Below are 18767 nucleotides of genomic sequence, written 5' to 3' on the forward strand. Positions count from 1 at the left end.
CACAGATCTGAGTAGTAAAGCTGCCCATGAATGATTAAAAAATCAAATTAAAAATCGAGTCATTTTAAGATAAAAAATAAATGAAAGAACATGTTGGAAATTTTTTTTTGAATGAACGATTTTCTAATCATTTGTAGGTCAATCGCTTGAAAAATAAGTAAGGGTATTAGTTGAAAGCAACTTAAAAAAGAATGATGATTAATGTTGAAAAAAATGTTGAAGTTTGCAGGCAAATTTCCAATACAATGACTGGGCCATCAAATGTTAGATCAAAAGGACATTTCAAAATTTTCTTTGTTTTTCTACTCATCTATGGACAGCTTAAGTCTGTTGTTTTCCAACAGAAGAAACTGTTCTGAAGGTGAAGCAGTTAGAGGGTTGAGACAAACCATTTATCACTGACAGGGGTGCTTACAATGATCAGTTTTAATAATTCTGCTGCCCAAATGTTCCGCTGTGCTCCTTCATCCAGGCACTTTAATACAGGAGGTGTGTTACTGGGCAGACCACCATGTGAAAAATCAAGGGGAAAAAAGCCTAAAAAAAAAAAACTAATGCTGCCACCACATTTAAGGATTGGTAAGCTGCAATATATTACATTTTTGGTTTTGGGTTTAATATTGCTGCAACTGCTTGTGCTTAACCATCAACTTCTTTGTAATTAGGGTGTAGCAGTGTTCACTTTGAATACTGCAAAAAAACAGGATATTTTTCCTTTGCATGTGACTGATTAATAGACGTGAACATAGCTTCTCCTTTTTCATAACTTCTTTAGTACATCAACCCCAAACTGTGCAAATTCTGTGCTCAGAACTTTATAGGAACTGTAAAGAATCTGTTATATTGTTACCAGGTGTTGCCATGCAGTGCGAATGACACATCAAAACGATGCTGCTTTGCAGTATTATCTGTGCTAAGACTCCTATAATGAACAGCAGGCCAGTATAGCAGCCTGTATGTCCTATATATCAGCTCTTCTCAAGCTTTTTAACACAGAGGAACCCTTAAAAAAACTTTCAGGTCTCAGGGAACCCCTGCTAATAAATACTAGATCTACAGCTCACAGTGCATGAATCCTAGATATAAAAATATGTAAAAGAATAAAGATAAAATTATATTTCAGTAATAAATGAAATACACCATAAAAATGACCAGAAGGGAAACACTTATAATAAAAATTATATTGTTCTCCTGGTGGTCAGTAGAAAATGATCCTTTAAATAAATGTTCAGTAAGTGTCCAGTACATTTGTGAACAGTAAAGGACTCCCTTATATCAGTGGTCAGTGAAGAAGGGTCCCTTGTGATTGGTGGTCAGTGGCTAACTGACCTTTTTACTTGATGGTCAGTGAGAGAAGGGCCCCATTACACTAGTAGTCAGCAGGAAGAATTCCCCTTACATTGGTGGTCAGTGAGGGTAGGGCCCCATTATGCCAGAATAAAGAGGGAAGAATCCCCCTTACATTGGTGGCCAGTGGAAACAATGTCCCATACATTGATGGTCAGTGAGATTAGGGTGCCACTACACTAGTAGAAAGTGGGGAGAATGCTTCTTACATTAGTGGTCAGTGGGAAGAATTCCTCTTACATTGGTGGTCAGTGCGAAGATTGCCTTTTACATTGGTGGCCAGTGGGAAGAATGTCCCTTACATTGGTGGTCAGTGAGAGTAGGGCCGCATTGTGCTAGTAGAAAGTGGGGAGAATGCTTCTTAAATTGGGGGTCAGTGGGAAGACTACTCCTTAAATTGGTGTCAGTGGGAAGACTATTCCTTAAATTGGTGGGAAGACTGCTCCTTACATTGGTGGCTAGTGGAAGGAAAGTTTCTTACATTGGTGGTCAATGAGAGTAGGTCCCTATTATACTAGTAGAAAGTGAGAAGAATGCTCCTTACATTGGTGGTCAGTGGGAAGATTGCCCCATACATTGGTGGCCAGTGGGGAGATTATACCTCATGTTGGTGGCCAGTGGGAAGATTGCTCCTTACATTGGTGGCCAGTGAAAAGAATGTCACTTACAGTGGTGGTCAATGAGAGTAGACCCCATTACGCTAGTAGAAAGTGGGAAGAATGCTCCTTAATTTGGTGGTCAGTGGGAAGAATGCTTCCCTGTTCAAGGAAACCCTAGCAACCTCTGGAGGAACCTTAGGAATCCATGAAACTCTGGTTGAGAAAGGCTGCTGTACAGTAAAGATGTAGTAATGGTATATCCAAACTTAATACTAGAGGATTCGCTGTAACTCATAGATTTTCCTCTACCAGAGGTACAATACTGCATCTTGTGTTGGATACTTTATTTATGATATTCTCATTCCTTACTACATGTAGATACTAATGGTAAAATATACTTTTTATACAGAATATTTATAAACAGATGTTCTCATACCTTTCTATGAGGAGAAAAAAAAGGATACTGATAGGCAATTAATATTTTATATGCAGATGTCCTAATATCGTACTGTGGGGAGTAGAGGACATACTGATATAGAATGAATGCTTTACTATATATGCATATGTTATTATATTAAACTATAAGGAGCGATGAGACTACTGATAGATAATAGCTTGTATACAAATATATCTTACTAGGAAGAGGAGGGAGGTTCTCATACCTTACTATAAGGAGGAGGAGACAGGATACTGATATACAATATATCATTTATATACAGATGTTTGCATACCTTACTATGTGGCAGAGAGAGGATAGTGATATACAATGTAAATCTTATATACAGATGCTCTCATACCCTACTAAGAGGAGAAGAACAGATGATACTGATATGCAACATATGCTTTATATACAGAAGTTCTCATACCTTACTAGGGGGAGCAGAGAGGATACTGATAAACAATGTATACTTCATATACAGATATTCTCATACCTTACAATGAGGACGAGAGAAGACATTGATATACAACATACCTTTGCACACATATGTTCTCAAACCTTACTAGGAGGTGTAGAGAGGATTCTGATATATAATGCATGCTTTATATACAGATGTTCTTATACCTTGCTATGAGGTGGAGAGAAGATTTTGATATACAACATGCCTTTGTATACAGATCTTCTTGACCTTTACTTGGAGAAGAAGGAGAGAGGATATAGAAATACAGGAGAGAGCATACTGATATAATGTATACTTTATATACTGACATTCTCATACCTTACTATGGGGAGGAGGGAGCATACTGATATAATGTATACTTTATATACTGACATTCTCATACCTTACAATGGGGAGGAGGGAGCATACTGATATAATGTATACTTTATATACTGACATTCTCATACCTTACTATGGGGGGAGGGAGCATACTGATATAATGTATACTTTATATACTGACATTCTCATACCTTACAATGGGGAGGAGGGAGCATACTGATATAATGTATACTTTATATACTGACATTCTCATACCTTACTATGGGGAGGAGGGAGCATACTGATATAATGTATACTTTATATACTGACATTCTCATACCTTACAATGGGGAGGAGGGAGCATACTGATATAATGTATACTTTATATACTGACATTCTCATACCTTACTATGGGGAGGAGGGAGTATAATGTATACTTCATATACTGACATTCTCATACCTTACTATGGGGGGAGGGAGCATACTGATATAATGTATACTTTGTATACTGACATTCTCATAGCTTACTATGGGGAGGATGGAGCATACTGATATAATGTATACTTTATATACTGACATTCTCATACCTTACTATGGGGAGGAGGGAGCATATTGATATAATGTATACTTTATATACTGACATTCTCATACCTTACTATGGGGAGGATGGAGCATACTGATATAATGTATACTTCATATACTGACATTCTCATACCTTACTATGGGGAGGAGGGAGCATATTGATATAATGCATACTTTATATACTGACATTCTCATACCTTACTATGGGGAGGAGGGAGTATACTAATATAATGTATACTTTATATACTGACATTCTTATAGCTTATTATGGGGAGGAGGGAGTATAATGTATACTTCATATACTGACATTCTCATACCTTACTGTGGGGGAGGGAGCATACTGATTTAATGTATACTTCATATACTGACATTCTCATACCTTACTATGGGGAGGAGGGAGTATAATGTATACTTCATATACTGACATTCTCATACCTTACTATGGGGGGAGGGAGCATACTGATATAATGCATACTTTATATACTGACATTCTCATACCTTACTATGGGGAGGAGGGAGCATACTGATATAATGTATACTTCTTATACTGACATTCTCATACCTTACTATGGGGAGGAGGGAGTATACTAATATAATGTATACTTTACATACTGACATTCTCATACCTTACTATGGGGAGGAGGGAGCATACTGATATAATGTATACTTTATATACTGACATTCTCATACCTTACTATGGGGAGGAGTGAGTATACTAATATAATGGATGGTATGGATGTAATCTGTAGATCTTTATATCATCACAATCCTGCAGATGTTACAATATAATTTGAAGTCATGTCTCCACACACATTGAAGTTTACCGGCATTTAAAAAATCAAGTAAGCTGTATTCTCGGCACCTTCTCTGTTTTGTACATTCAATTTTCCAAAGTCTTTCCATTTTTATTAGATGGCTATTTATAATGTATGTATATTGTATGTATACTCTTTAGTAGCATGCAAAATAAATAATTAGAAGAAAAGGGTACTTTTTAGTGTTGTGGCCATTGTTGGGTGTGTGTTGTAGTTGGAGGGTGTGCACATTATAGGGATGGGAAAAGATCCTCCTTCATTTATTCCCCCTCTCTGTCCCCAGACCTGGCTCTCGGCTCATGTACTGCGAGCCTGGCACTGGGCACATTCAGAAGACATGAAGAGTGCCCATCACTAAGGGAAGATTCAGCCCAGTGACACCGGACAAGTAATGTGCTACTGACCGTTGCTACAGCAGTATGAAGGGTGAGTGATGACAACCTAGCCCACTTACCTTCTCCTGGTACCCATAGCTGGGGTTGTATATTCATGATCTCCTGTATGATGTGTTATGTTTTACATCCGAAATCAGCTTGTAGCTCTGTTACTGCTATGATCACTCATTTATTGAACAGTGACCACAGTGCTTTAAAAACTCTGAACCATATTTGATTTAGAAGAAAACCGAACCCTTTGCTGTCTGTGCCGGGGTTTATGCACTGTAAAATTCTTGCATAATCTGTCTGCCATACATTAGTAGAATTTAATTAGAAATATTTCATTTTAAGTACGTTAGTTTAATATTCTAATTGTTAGTGGGGTCAAATCTTTGTTCACTTTTTACTGCGGTAATGAGAAAATTTGAAGGAGCAGGATGAAAAATTTTCCTCAAATGAAGAAATTTCTAACAGCATATGTGGTTTTCCTTCATTAAAGTCCATTTGTTCCAAATGTTCTGAATGTTAAATGCAAGTACTTTTGAACAACATTCACCAAGTCATCACATGTACTGAGAATTTTCATACGAATGTTCATTTGAAAATCTAATAGTGTATGATCAGCTTTAAGCTGGCCATAGATGGATTGATTTTTTTTGTGATCACCCAGCCAGATTAAAAAAAAAAAAAAAAAAAAAAAAAAGCAGATTTCCCCATCCACACAAGCAAGGTGGATGGGGAATCCTCCCTGCTGTTTTATTGTATTCTGACAGCCGAACGCCTCTGCTGTCAAAATACACTAATCAGCGATGCAGCCGCTTGCAAGTTGATCAAATGAAAATATACCAACATTTGTGATCATTAGATTGACTCCTTTTAATTGGGAATGGTCATAGATTGATTGAAATTTGGCTGGTCCCTCCTGAACAGGTCACATTTCAATCCATCTATGGCCAGCTTTAGTCTCAAGACTCTCACCCTAGGACCTAGTACCAGTGTACTTGAGGTAGAAAGCAGGCAATCTGCAAGTCATTTTTTTTGACTGTCGGAGAAATGATATCACCCATGAACAGACAAAACACATCCAGGCTTCATACATATTGTACCGCGGTTGATGTACAGTTCCTCTGCAGACACTATGTGCCATGATTGTTACACATTTATCATGCTTTACCTGTGTCTGGCTCTTTTGTGAAATGTTTCCTGTATGTTTCAGTGGTAAATCTATGATCCATACAGGTTAAAGTGTATCTAATCCAGAGAACAAAAGTTTTAAATAGTTAAATAGTGAAGTTTACCAGCCCTTAGTTGTGGTAGCTGCATTTTTTATTTCTATTTTTTCCTGTACCTATTTTCACCTTGTGATCCCGCCAGTAACACCGCTCCTGTCTTAGGAGTCATTCATCCCATAGTACCTATAAAGAATAAGAGTTTCATCACAGACAAGGACTGCAAACAACTCCCCCTCTCCTCTTCTCCATAACATAGGGTAAAGGTGTTCTGTAGTCCACAGAGAGAGCTGGGATCAATGCTAACTGATAATACTCATCAGAGACAGAGGGTACAGGAAGCTAGGAGCTAACTGGATTTCTGGCAGGATCAACACATTTTAATTGAAAGTGTTACTAAACCCAGGACCCTGCATTCACTATATCTGGTTTCCCACAGTATACAGAACATGGAAGTACAATTATTTTAGTAAATATAAAGTGCTAAATACATTTTCTCATCAGCAGTATATAGCAGAATACTTGTTTAAAGCTTGTAGGAGGAGTTTTCATTCCCCTCTGGCTGCATAACCCCTAACCCTCTGTCTGGACAGTGCGGATTGGCTCTGTGCTGATCACATGCACTCTCCAAAAAAAAAAAAAAAAACACTGTAGCAATACACACCAAACTGAGCATGTGCAGAGTGCCTCCGATGGCTCTGTACTATGAGCAGATGGATTGGGGACAGTAGAAGAAGGGAAGGATCAGAGAAGACAGGATCAAACAGACTTTTACACAATGTGGAGGATTAACCCCTTTCGGTTCAACAGTAAGTATATTAAGCATGCTTTGCTGCATATACAGACTGATTTTATTATTGTGGGTTTAGTAACACCTAAAACAGTTATAAATATTGTTTTCAGCTGTATATTTCACAGAACAAAGGCAACCAAAGTTCAGTGTTATGGATTTCAAATACTTTGTAGTATATTTATAAAATAATTCAGAGCGCTATTAGCCCTGTTAAAGTGCACATACATTTGCTCTGTGCAAATGGGGCCTATATCAAATGTTATTAGGCTTTTTCTCTCCAAGTTGAATGTTATGAATTCATACGGAATTAGAATGAATCAGGAAAATACCACATTATAGCCACTAGATGGAGATGATGATCATAGGAAATAAATAGAGCTCTTTTACATGTCGGCAGTCTCTATCACTGTCTGGAGTGTGGGCCATGGTGGATCATTTCTTTTTAAATCCTAAGGGGGGTTTTGTATTGAAGTATGCGCCTCAGCCAAACCAAGTAGCTGGCTTGTGGATGCAGTGCGGTCCTGTTGACCTCAATGGACGAGTCTGACAGCTAAAGGAGAAGTACAGTCAAAGTTCTGTTGGCTGTACTTCTGTGGATCACAGGAGTGCAGTTTGTTCTGCACTCCTGTGACCCTTTTTCAGCTGACAGCGGGCTGAAGCTGCCAGCGATCTGCTGACAGCCTGAGCCAGCCGCTTCCTCCCCTTCCACAGCCCAGTGTTCCAGTGAGCGTGGGGGGGCTGAGCAGACAGCGGTGACTGACAGTCACTGCTCTCTGCTCACAGCGGTGGTGAGAACTCAGTGGTCATGTGACCGCTGAGTTCTGTCACTTAGAGCTGGCATGGGACAGATGCTGCATCCCCCTAGGTAAGTATAATTTGGGGGGAAAAAACAACCCATACTTCTCTTTTAAACTCTGCAAGCTGCAAGAGTTCAATTTGCCATGACGTGTACTAGATTGTCCCAGATAGAAACGTGTTGTCCAGGGATGGTAAAAATGCAGATCAACCACCTATTTTACTGCCCCTTTGCCACCTGTTGGAAATGACCCTTATTTACAATGATTGTCAGCTCCATCTAAGGGCCGTAATACTATAATTTCCCGATTCACTCGATTCTGTACAGTTAGTGAATAACATTCAACCTGGAGAGAAAATAGACTAGTTACATTTGATATTAGCCCCATTTGCACAGAATGAATGTACATTCTTTATAAATACACTCCTAAAGATGACCATAGATGGGTAGAATTTTTAACAAAAAGTCTTGGGAAAATAATTTTCTAAGAAAATTTGTTCATTTTTGTAATTAATAGTGGGACAAATTGATGTTCGTTTTTGACTGCAGTAAAAAGAAAATTCAAAGGAGCAGATTGGAAATTTTTTCTTAAACATATAGTTACATAGTTAGTCTAAAAATGAAAATATATTTAGTGTTGCGCTCTCAAACCTTCAATCCTTATATAATTACTTAAATCATATTAACAAAAAATTTCTTTATCCAAAAGAATTTTTTGCAATTATTAGGAATGGTGTGTATAAATAAACATAAATTCTAATATTCTTATACTCTGAATCTTCTAAATCAACTCAGATAAACCATGTGCATAGAACAGTGATAAACAAACAAATATAAAAAAATATAATAAATAAAATGTAGAAAATATATATAATATATATACTATATATATATAAAATAAATGTCCCAAAAAGTGACTTTGTGCTGGAAAATCTTCAATAATATTAAATCGGTGACTGCTTGTGAATCCTCCCTCAAGTGAAGATATGCGCTCACCTCATAGGAAGCCTGCAATTAGGCTATATAAGCTTGCGGTTCACCTCCTTTGGAACCTGCTTGTTAAGAACTCCTATTGCAAGATATCCATGGTATACGACATATGCTGTGGAATGAATCTCTTCTCCAGAGGGTGCTATTCCTCTATATTATCATCTCCATGCGGTTCCGTCACCACGAGTCACCTCTCCTCCCTCCGCTGCAGGGCCCACCACACTTCCGAACCAGCCCGAGGCCCCCGGAGCGCGCTCACCTCACTTGTCCCCGATACACTAGAGCGCGCACTGCTCCCCTCAGCCGCAGAGATCCATTACTGGGCGGTGCTTGTGCTTTTCTAGAACGCCCCGAACCTTTCCACTCGTCCACCTGGTGGACGAGTGGAAAGGTTCGGAGCGTTCTAGAAAAGCACAAGCACCGCCCAGTAATGGATCTCTGCGGCTGAGGGGAGCAGTGCGCGCTCTAGTGTATCGGGGACAAGTGAGGTGAGCGCGCTCCGGGGGCCTCGGGCTGGTTCGGAAGTGTGGTGGGCCCTGCAGCGGAGGGAGGAGAGGTGACTCGTGGTGACGGAACCGCATGGAGATGATAATATAGAGGAATAGCACCCTCTGGAGAAGAGATTCATTCCACAGCATATGTCGTATACCATGGATATCTTGCAATAGGAGTTCTTAACAAGCAGGTTCCAAAGGAGGTGAACCGCAAGCTTATATAGCCTAATTGCAGGCTTCCTATGAGGTGAGCGCATATCTTCACTTGAGGGAGGATTCACAAGCAGTCACCGATTTAATATTATTGAAGATTTTCCAGCACAAAGTCACTTTTTGGGACATTTATTTTATATATATATAGTATATATATTATATATATTTTCTACATTTTATTTATTATATTTTTTTATATTTGTTTGTTTATCACTGTTCTATGCACATGGTTTATCTGAGTTGATTTAGAAGATTCAGAGTATAAGAATATTAGAATTTATGTTTATTTATACACACCATTCCTAATAATTGCAAAAAATTCTTTTGGATAAAGAAATTTTTTGTTAATATGATTTAAGTAATTATATAAGGATTGAAGGTTTGAGAGCGCAACACTAAATATATTTTCATTTTTCGTTTGACCACATTGGTAGTTATGTGCTAAGAGGTTTGCGATCCAACATTAGAAATTTTTGTCTGCCTTCTGGCTCGCAAGATTTTTTAAATACATAGTTAGTCTGGCTGAAAAAAGACAAAAGACCATCCAGTTCAACCATAAAGAAAAAAAGTTATAATCCTACACCCACAGTTGATTCAGAGGAAGGCAAAAAAATCCAGCAAAGCATGATCCAATTTGCTTCTGCAGGGAAAAAAATACTTTCCTGATCCCCTGAGAGGCAATCGGATATTCCCTGGATCAACTTTACCTATAAATGTTAGTATCCAGTTATATTCTGTGTATCCAAGAAAGAATCCAGACCTTTTTTAAAGCAATCCACTGATATGGCCAGAGCCAACTCTGTGGGAGTCTATTCTACATTTTCACGGCTCTTGCTGTGAAGAAACCTTTCCGTATTTGGAGATTAAATCTCTTTTTCTCCAAACGTAAAAAGTGCCCCCTTGTCCTCTGTGATGACCTCAGGGTGAATAGCTCTACACTGAGTTCACTATATGAACCACTGATGTATTATACATGGAGATCATACCCCCCCTTATGTATTATACATGGAGATCATATCCCCCCTTATGTATTATACATGGAGATCATATCCCCCCTTATGTAATATACATGGAGATCATATCCCCCTTATGTATTATACATGGAGATCATATCCCCCCTTATGTATTATACATGGAGATCATATCCCCCCTTATGTATTATACATGGAGATCATATCCCCCCTTATGTATTATACATGGAGATCATATCCCCCTTATGTATTATACATGGAGATCATATCCCCCCTTATGTATTATACATGGAGATCATATCCCCCCTTATGTATTATACATGGAGATCATATCCCCCCTTATGTATTATACATGGAGATCATATCCCCCCTTATGTATTATACATGGAGATCATATCCCCCCTTATGTATTATACATGGTGATCATATCCCCCCTTATGTATTATACATGGAGATCATATCCCCCCTTATGTATTATACATGGAGATCATATCCCCCCTTAATCTCCTCTTCTCAAGAGAGAATAAACTCAGTTTCTCTAATCTTTCCTCATAGCTGATCTCCTCCATGCCGCTTATCAGTTTGGTTGCCCTTCTCTGTGCTTTCTCCAGTTCCCCAATGTTCTTTTTGTGAATTGGTGCCCAAAATTGAACTGCATATTCCAGATGAGGTGTTACTAATGAGTTGTATGCCATTGCATTGCATGCCGTTATTAAGCTTGTGATCTACCAGAACTCCCAGATCCTTCTCCACCATTGATTCCCCCAGTTGTACCCCCCTAGTATGTATGATGCATGCATATTCTTAGCCCCCAAGTGCAGAACCTTACATTTATCAACATTAACCCTCATTTGCCACATAGTTGCCCAATTACACAGAGCATTGAGGTCGGCTTGTAAATTGGAGACATCCTGTAAGGACGTTATTCCACTGCACAGCTTGGTGTCATCTGCAAAGACTGAAACTATATTTTTAATCCCAGACCCTCAAAATTAATTTTTCTAACAGTGTATGTGGTTTTTGTTCGGTAAGGTCCCGTTCACATATCACGTAGCGGGAACGAGGGTTCCATTAACGTGATTTTCAAACAGCGATTCACATGCGATTTTACATGTCACATAGGGACAGTCCATTCACTTAAATAGGCTTGTTTTTTGCCCAAAAAGAAACTCCTGCACCTTTTTTGGTGAAAAGTGTTGCATTATTTTTTAAGACACATTTTGCAGCAATTGCTATGCAATCCTGTTGCATGATAATCACGGCAGAATCACATCGTGTTTGGTTATCCTTTAATGGCACCCAAACACGCACAACGCACTGTGCTGCAGGTTCCACAAGATTTGGGATCGCAAGATGGGCCTTATGTCCAATCATTCCAAAATCGATTGGTAAAAACAAATAAAATCTTTTGAACAACATTCGAATGTCATGAGAATGTTTGAATACATTTTCCTAAGAATTTTCATTCAAAATTCTATAAAATCTAGCCTGCTTAAGAGTTAACTGACTTATTGAAACCAGTACACTCCTTATGTAGCTGATCCCTTATCTCAACAGTTGTTAAATGAATGAAGCAGATGAACAGAACTGAGCCACTGAGGGCATCATCTAGTGGGTACTCTATAAATCTCTACATTTAATACAAGATCTATAAAACCGTAACCATGTACACATTCAAATTATTATCAAAAAGTACTTTAAGGTGATCACTAAACTAATAAATACAAATGTACTCTCTGAATGTAACCTGCGCTTTTGTTTCAAACTCATGTTGCTACTGCCAAGTAATCAGCAGATAATCAGTCAATATCAACCACTTTCCATCCATAGGGAATCACGAATACCAGAACCTGATCTACTTCTGCAGATTTCTCATTTCACATTTATTCTGTTTATGAACGGACAGGGTCATTTTTTTAGTTTTGGAGAGAGTGCAGAAGGTTTAACATTTTTACAAACGAAAATGTGCGCCTAGGTAGAATTCCCCTGAAGGTAGACCAACGGTGCTCCAAAGCTCACAGTGTCTTCCTGGCACTTTGAACAGCATAGAAGTATAAGATGAAGAGCCGGCAACTTGTTCTTCCAATAAAAGTACTGTATTTATAAAGGGTACAGTGTCCAAGTTACAGCAGTTTACGCGTTTCGGTATAAACCATATTCAGGAATAAGGTTTTTTTTACCAAAACGCGTAAGCTGCTGTAACTTACACACTGTACCCTTTATAAATACAGTACTTTTATCGGGAAAACGAGTTGCTGGCTCTTCATCGTATACTCCTATGTTTAACATTTTTATCATTTTTAAAAAATTTTTTTATAATTTTTGAATATCATCCTGTTGGTGAGCTCTTCCCATGCAGTTGGCTGAGTTTTCACTTCCTTCAAATTTTGGTGAAAATTGAGAGATTTCTGCAAAATGTTACCATTTTGACTAAATGTCTTAGAGTCAAAAAGGAGAAGATTATCATGATACTTGGTGGTAATGTGTATTTCTTTTTGCTACTGATAGTGTACACAGTGGTGAAGGAGCAAGTAAGAGGTGGGTCTATTCATAGGGATGACAGTCATTTCAGTTTACTGTTAACCCATTGCTTTACCTGCATGGGGTTATCCCACAAATAATAATTGACATGTTTTGTGCCCTTACCACTCATGGCAAGGCTTGGCCTATTTGCATCTTCTTAAAGTGATTATAAATCATTTTTTTTTACGATAACAAACATGTTATATTCACCTACTCAGCCCCGATCCTTCTCTTCTCGGGTCCCCCATCAGTGGTCCTGGCTCCTCCCCACTGCTGAGTACCCCCATAGCAAACTACTTGCTATGGGGGCACTTGTGCGTGTCCATTGACACACAAAGAGCAGCTCGGCCCTGCCCCCTGCTTCCTCTTTACTGGCTGTGATTGACAGTAGTGGGCACAAAAGGCTCCTGCTGCTGTCTCTGAGCCAGTGAGGAGGGAGAGAGCCTCTGCTCTCCTGCACAGCACTGGATTGAGATTGGTAAGTATAAGGGGGGGGGGGAGCTGGGGGTGAAGCTGCATGTAAAATGTTTTTGATCTTAATGCAAAGAGTGCATTAAGGTAAAAAAACCTTCTGCCTTTAGAACCACTTACAAGCTGAATAAAAATAATTCACTACAGCTTTAGTCACATCAGTCCTGGAGAATTCTTCACTGCAGGGATGCCCTGTCCTCTTTCCATCTCTGAACTTGTGGTGCTGCAATGGTTAACAGCTTTGAGTCTTCAGGATGAACAGCTCCAATGGGAGCAATGCCCCCTCCTTCCTCCTCCATTGAGAAAGGTTCTTTAATTGATTATGCTGCTTGTAACACCCTCTGTGAATAGCGAAGAATCTGATCAGTCACAGGATTCTCTCCCTAGTTCACAGATCGTGAATGCAGTGTAATCAATGAGAGAACTTTTCCAAATGGAGGAGGAAGGAGGGAGTGTGTCTTTTTCAGGCCACCCGTATTGCTGTTCTGCTTGAAGACCTGTTAACCATGGAAGCTCTGGAGGTTTAGACACAGGAAGAGGACCGGACATCCCTGCAGTGAAGATTTACCCAGGATCCAGCTGCCTGAACAACATGGGACAGGTAAGCTGTAGGGGATTTTTTTCCCTAAACTTCAGCTTTAACGCAGCACTAGGAACACTGCATGATGAAAACACGGCCTGGCCACAAGCCTGTAGCCCCTGACAAGGCCCATCTGCCTGTGTCTGAGGTCTGCCATTACATTCACACATGTGATGAGGAGGGCACGACACGTGGGATACAGTGGGGTGTTTAATACTGTAGTTACCCTTTAAATATTGTTTTCCAATGACTAAATCATTTGCTGATTTGATTATTATGATATATTACAGTTGCAGGGTCATTTTTTTTTCTTGTTGTGCCTGATCCATTTTAGCATGATGCAACTCTGAGAAAGGAGGGGGGTTTGTTTTAATATAAAAACTGTTTATTTACACTATGAGGTAATTGATTCCATAAGTCTCCTGAGAGCTACTAAATTCAGTAATGTGTGAGCTGAGTCCCCGTGTTTGCCTTCTTTGTTAGCCGGCTGTCACTGGGGCTCCTGCGGGAAGAGAAACAATACTCTGCAAAATGACTTTCCTTCTACTATCCAGAGGGCCCCTCTACAGAGACAGATTTTGCAGAATGAATGTTTTTATTTATACCTTTTTTTTAAGTTGTGGATAGAATTTGGACAGATAAGAACCCCTGTCAGTTTTTCTGGATTTACTGCTGTCTGGGGCTCTGTTAGAGAGACTTCTCCTCACTTCTTGTTTTAGGGACAACGTTACCAGCTAGGAAATTAGGGAAAATCTGCAACAGACAAAAAAAGATGATATTTCCCTACTTAACCACTTGCCCACTAGAGGATTTACCCTCCTTCCTGACCAGGCCATTTTTTATGATGCGGCGCTGCGTTACTTTAACTGACAATTGCGCGATCATGCAACGCTGTACCCAAATTACATTTATGTCCTTTTTTTCCCCCATAAGTAGAGCTTTCTTTTGTTGGTATTTGATCACCTCTGCGATTTTTTTTTTTTTGGTGCTATAAACAAAAAGACAATAGAATAAAAGAAGATAAAAAACAATATCTTTTACTTTTTGCTATAAAACATGTCCAATACAAAAATGTAAAAAATTTAATTTTATCATAAATTTTATGCCAAATTGTATTCTGCAACATGTCTTTGCTAAAAAAAAAGCCCCCAATACATGTAAATGAATTGATTTACGTGAAAGTTATAGCGTCTACAAATGGTGGCATAGATACTGGAATTTTTTTTTTGAAATGAAAAGCACTGACACTGTACTAATGACACTGGTCAGGAAGGGGTTAACATGTAGGGCGATCAAAGGGTTAACTGTGTGCTGTGTGTGTCTTACATAGTATGCTGTGTGTGTTTTACTGTGTAGACAAGCTGCTTTGTATTGCTCTGCTGTGCATTGTTTTGTTTACATACAGACCTCTCCCCTGTCAGCTCTGCCGACAATCCCGGCCAAGAATCCGTGGATAGGACCCAGTGATTGACATGCTGAGAAGCCAATAGCGGCGCGGGTAGGGAGTGCACATGCGCACGCCCCCTACCCTGACATCCAAAATCATGTATATATACGTGATTTTGTGCATCGCTGCCACCCTGTAGCAGGGAAGTGGTTAAAGTGGCTATAGACCCAAAAGCAAACATAACAGACCTAACAGAGATCAAACCTTAGTTGTTTATTTTCAAATTTGCTGTGCATTCACCAGGGTGGGATACCCACTGAAATGACTGCCTTATGTGATACAGGGATGAAACAAATCCTCCTACACAAGTTGTACCTGTTTATCTGCAGGAATCTCTCCTCTGCAGACTCCTAAAGCACACATTTTACACAGCTTTTCTGATCATCAGAAGTCAGGGGACGAGGATCTGATGTCGCACTTTGCACAGCATAGAGCAGGGAGCTGAGTGTAATCTGAGATCTGAGTGGAGGGAATGGACACACCCCGTCTACAGAGTCTCATAGGGAAGCATGGACAGCTGAGGCTGTCAATAACAGGGTGTGTACTTGAGCTCCCCTCCCTATTCCCCTGGATTCCCTGGAGTCAGCATAACCTGTCAGAAATGACTCATGCAGATAGCAGAGGAAGGAGACAGCAGACAGCAATCATGAGTGCTGTGGAATGAGACTAGTACACACTATAGAGGAATATGCTTTGTTCATATTTCATGTTTGAGGTTTATAAACACTTCAAAAATCCTCCCTGGCATATGGCCACATACGCCCTTTGTACCCACTGCAGAGTTTCCTGCCCTTAGAACTCTGCCCATCCATGTACAATAGATTCAAATCTAATACATTTGTTGGCTTTTTCTTCAAAAATCTTTACATTATTTGTTAAGCCTTTGATTCCGTACAAAAAGAGGTTCTGCTGTTAATTGCTGTTTGTTGTTTTAAAAATTGAGATCAGACTATATTTACATTTTGGAGGATTGTGCTAATCCCGCTGATACAGCCCCCTCCACCTTCCCAAACATTGAAATAATATTTTCAGATTTATGCTTCAAATTAAATTTAACAAAGGTTCCATTTATTTTCCACAGAGAATAATGGTTTGTTTAGACTATCTGTGATTTGTGCTCACATTTTCCTCATTTTATAATAATAGAGTGCTGGAAATAAAGGAGATTTTCAGATATTACAAAATGTCTTTTGTATAAGTGGTGTGCTGTAATGACATTCCGACTAGTCATTTTATTCCTTGTCTAATATAATAGCTCTTGGAAAGTATAATTAAAGTGATCCTGTGGGAGAAAGAGTGTCAGCGATAGTAAGTGTGGACCTCCAGCTCTCTTCTAGTGCCTGTTGAAGCCTGCCACATTTATCGGCCAGTAGGGATGCCCAAAGGTGGGAAGGGTAAGGCCAAGCATGACTTTAGTATTTGAAGGTTTGGGTGGGATGAAGCCTTCATACTTAGGTCCATGTCTTACCAGTCAGCCAGACCTCATTCTATTAGGGTTCCAGGAGAATCAGCTTGTATCAGGGGCGGACTGACAACTCATGGGGCCCCTGGGCAATAGTTGACTATTTGTTTGCTGTGTGTTGCCATGTACACAGCATAACTAAAAACTATTTTAAAAAATATTTCATACCTTTCTAGTTGTTTCCTTGGAGCAGGTTTATACATACAGCTCTACAAGCACTTTCTATTTTGATTTCGAAAACTAAATGTGCAAATAAAAGCAGTATTAAACCCAAAACCAAAAATGTAATACATTGCAGTTTACCAACTATTAGATGTGGTGACTGCAATGGTTTTCTTTTTTTTTGGCTTTTTTCACTTGGTGATCTGGCCAGTAGCATACCTCCTGTATTAGTGAGATACCACCAGGGGCGGACTGACAACTCATGGGGCCCCTGGGCAATAGGGGATCATGGGGCCCCTGTGTCCTTGCCCACACTCAAAAAAGCCTATAAAACCAGGGGCATTTCATGGGGCCCCCTACTGACCCCGGGCCCTCGGGCAGTGCCCGAGTGCTCAAATGGTCAGTCCGCCCCTGGCTTGTATGGATTGATAGGATGAGAATTCCAATCTGTAGAGACTTATTATTATTACAGGTACTTATATAGCGCCATCAATTTACACAGCACTTTACTTGTATATTGTACATTTACATAGGTCCCTAACCCTCAAGGGGTGTACAATCGAAGGTCCCTAACTTACATTCAAACATACACATACTATGGCCAATTTATAAAGGATCCAATTAACCTCCCAACATGTCTTTGGAGTGTGGGAGGAAGCTGGAGTACCTTGAGGAAACTCCAGGCAGGCACAGGGAGAACATGCAAACTCCAGGCAGGTGGTGCCATGGCTGGAATTCAAACCAACGACTAGGGGCGGACTGACCATTTGGAAACTCGGGCACTGCCTGAGGGCCCGGGATCAGTATGGGGCCCCATGAGATGCCCCTGGTACCTTTTTTCATAGTTTTTTTTGAGTTTGGGCAAGGACACAGGGGCCCCATGATCCCCTATTGCCCGAGGGCCCCATGGGTTGTCAGTCCGCCCCTGCCAATGACCCTAGTACTGCCAGGCAGAAGGACTAACCATTTAGCCACTGTGTTGCCCATTTTTGGTCCAGATATGAGTTTTATTTGTCAAAATAAAAGGGTCGATCAAGAATTGCCAGCTACCACCTTTTGGTAGCTTTTTCTGTTCTCATATACTGTGTGTTGTGCTACAGCAGGCCCAAAACCTGATGGGGCCTGATATACAGAAAGTAACCTCAGAAACTGAAGTCATGCTTACCTGCTTTTTTCCAGTGCCTTTTGTAGCCTTTCATACATATGGGCCATTAGAGAGGTGCAGAAGGTGAACAAGGGTAAGGCCAAACATAACTATAGTTTCTGAACTTGCTATTTTATATATGAACACCCAAGTGTGAGCACACATGCTGACACCTCAAGGTGCCTACTTACCACCCCTGGTGCACTTTTGACACTTTTAAAGCAACCACAGGCTCACTTGTATGTTGAATGCTTAAAGAAGAATATGGGTATGGTATTTCTTTTATAGGTATGTTGGTCCAGCTTGGACCAATGTAAGTCAACATATATTCTAACTGTGGGATCCTTCTAGAAGCTGGAAATCATTTTAGTAGACATTGCTACTCCAGTGATCTCTACTAGCTGCTGGGTCCTGTGCTGAGCGGCTGCTCTGCTGCATTCTGAACACAGGAGGTCAGTCGTTTAGCACAGAAGCCATTCAGGGATCACTTTGCAAGTTTTCAATAAATACAAAGTGTTCTCTGATTGGACAAGGTGGAGAGGCAAGGCGGCGATGTCACACTTTCTACATTGTCTA

The 18767-nt window shown here is 39.9% G+C and overlaps 1 protein-coding gene across 1 annotated transcript in view; it reads left to right on the plus strand.

The window, feature by feature from the left end:
• The window catches only part of GLIS1 (GLIS family zinc finger 1), a 205081-nt gene that overhangs the window by 9151 nt on the left and 177163 nt on the right, over positions 1 to 18767 (plus strand). Inside the window, exon 2 of the mRNA XM_089666627.1 lies at positions 4823 to 4965. Within this exon, the coding sequence (XP_089522753.1) occupies positions 4959 to 4965 (7 nt within the window). The 5' untranslated portion in view covers positions 4823 to 4958. The remainder of the gene's footprint in view (positions 1 to 4822; positions 4966 to 18767) is intronic.

Source organism: Staurois parvus, unplaced genomic scaffold (genome assembly GCF_062004578.1).
Source record: "Staurois parvus isolate SC_StPar_1 unplaced genomic scaffold, SC_StPar_1.0 ptg002753l, whole genome shotgun sequence".
Taxonomy (NCBI): Eukaryota; Metazoa; Chordata; class Amphibia; order Anura; family Ranidae; genus Staurois; species Staurois parvus.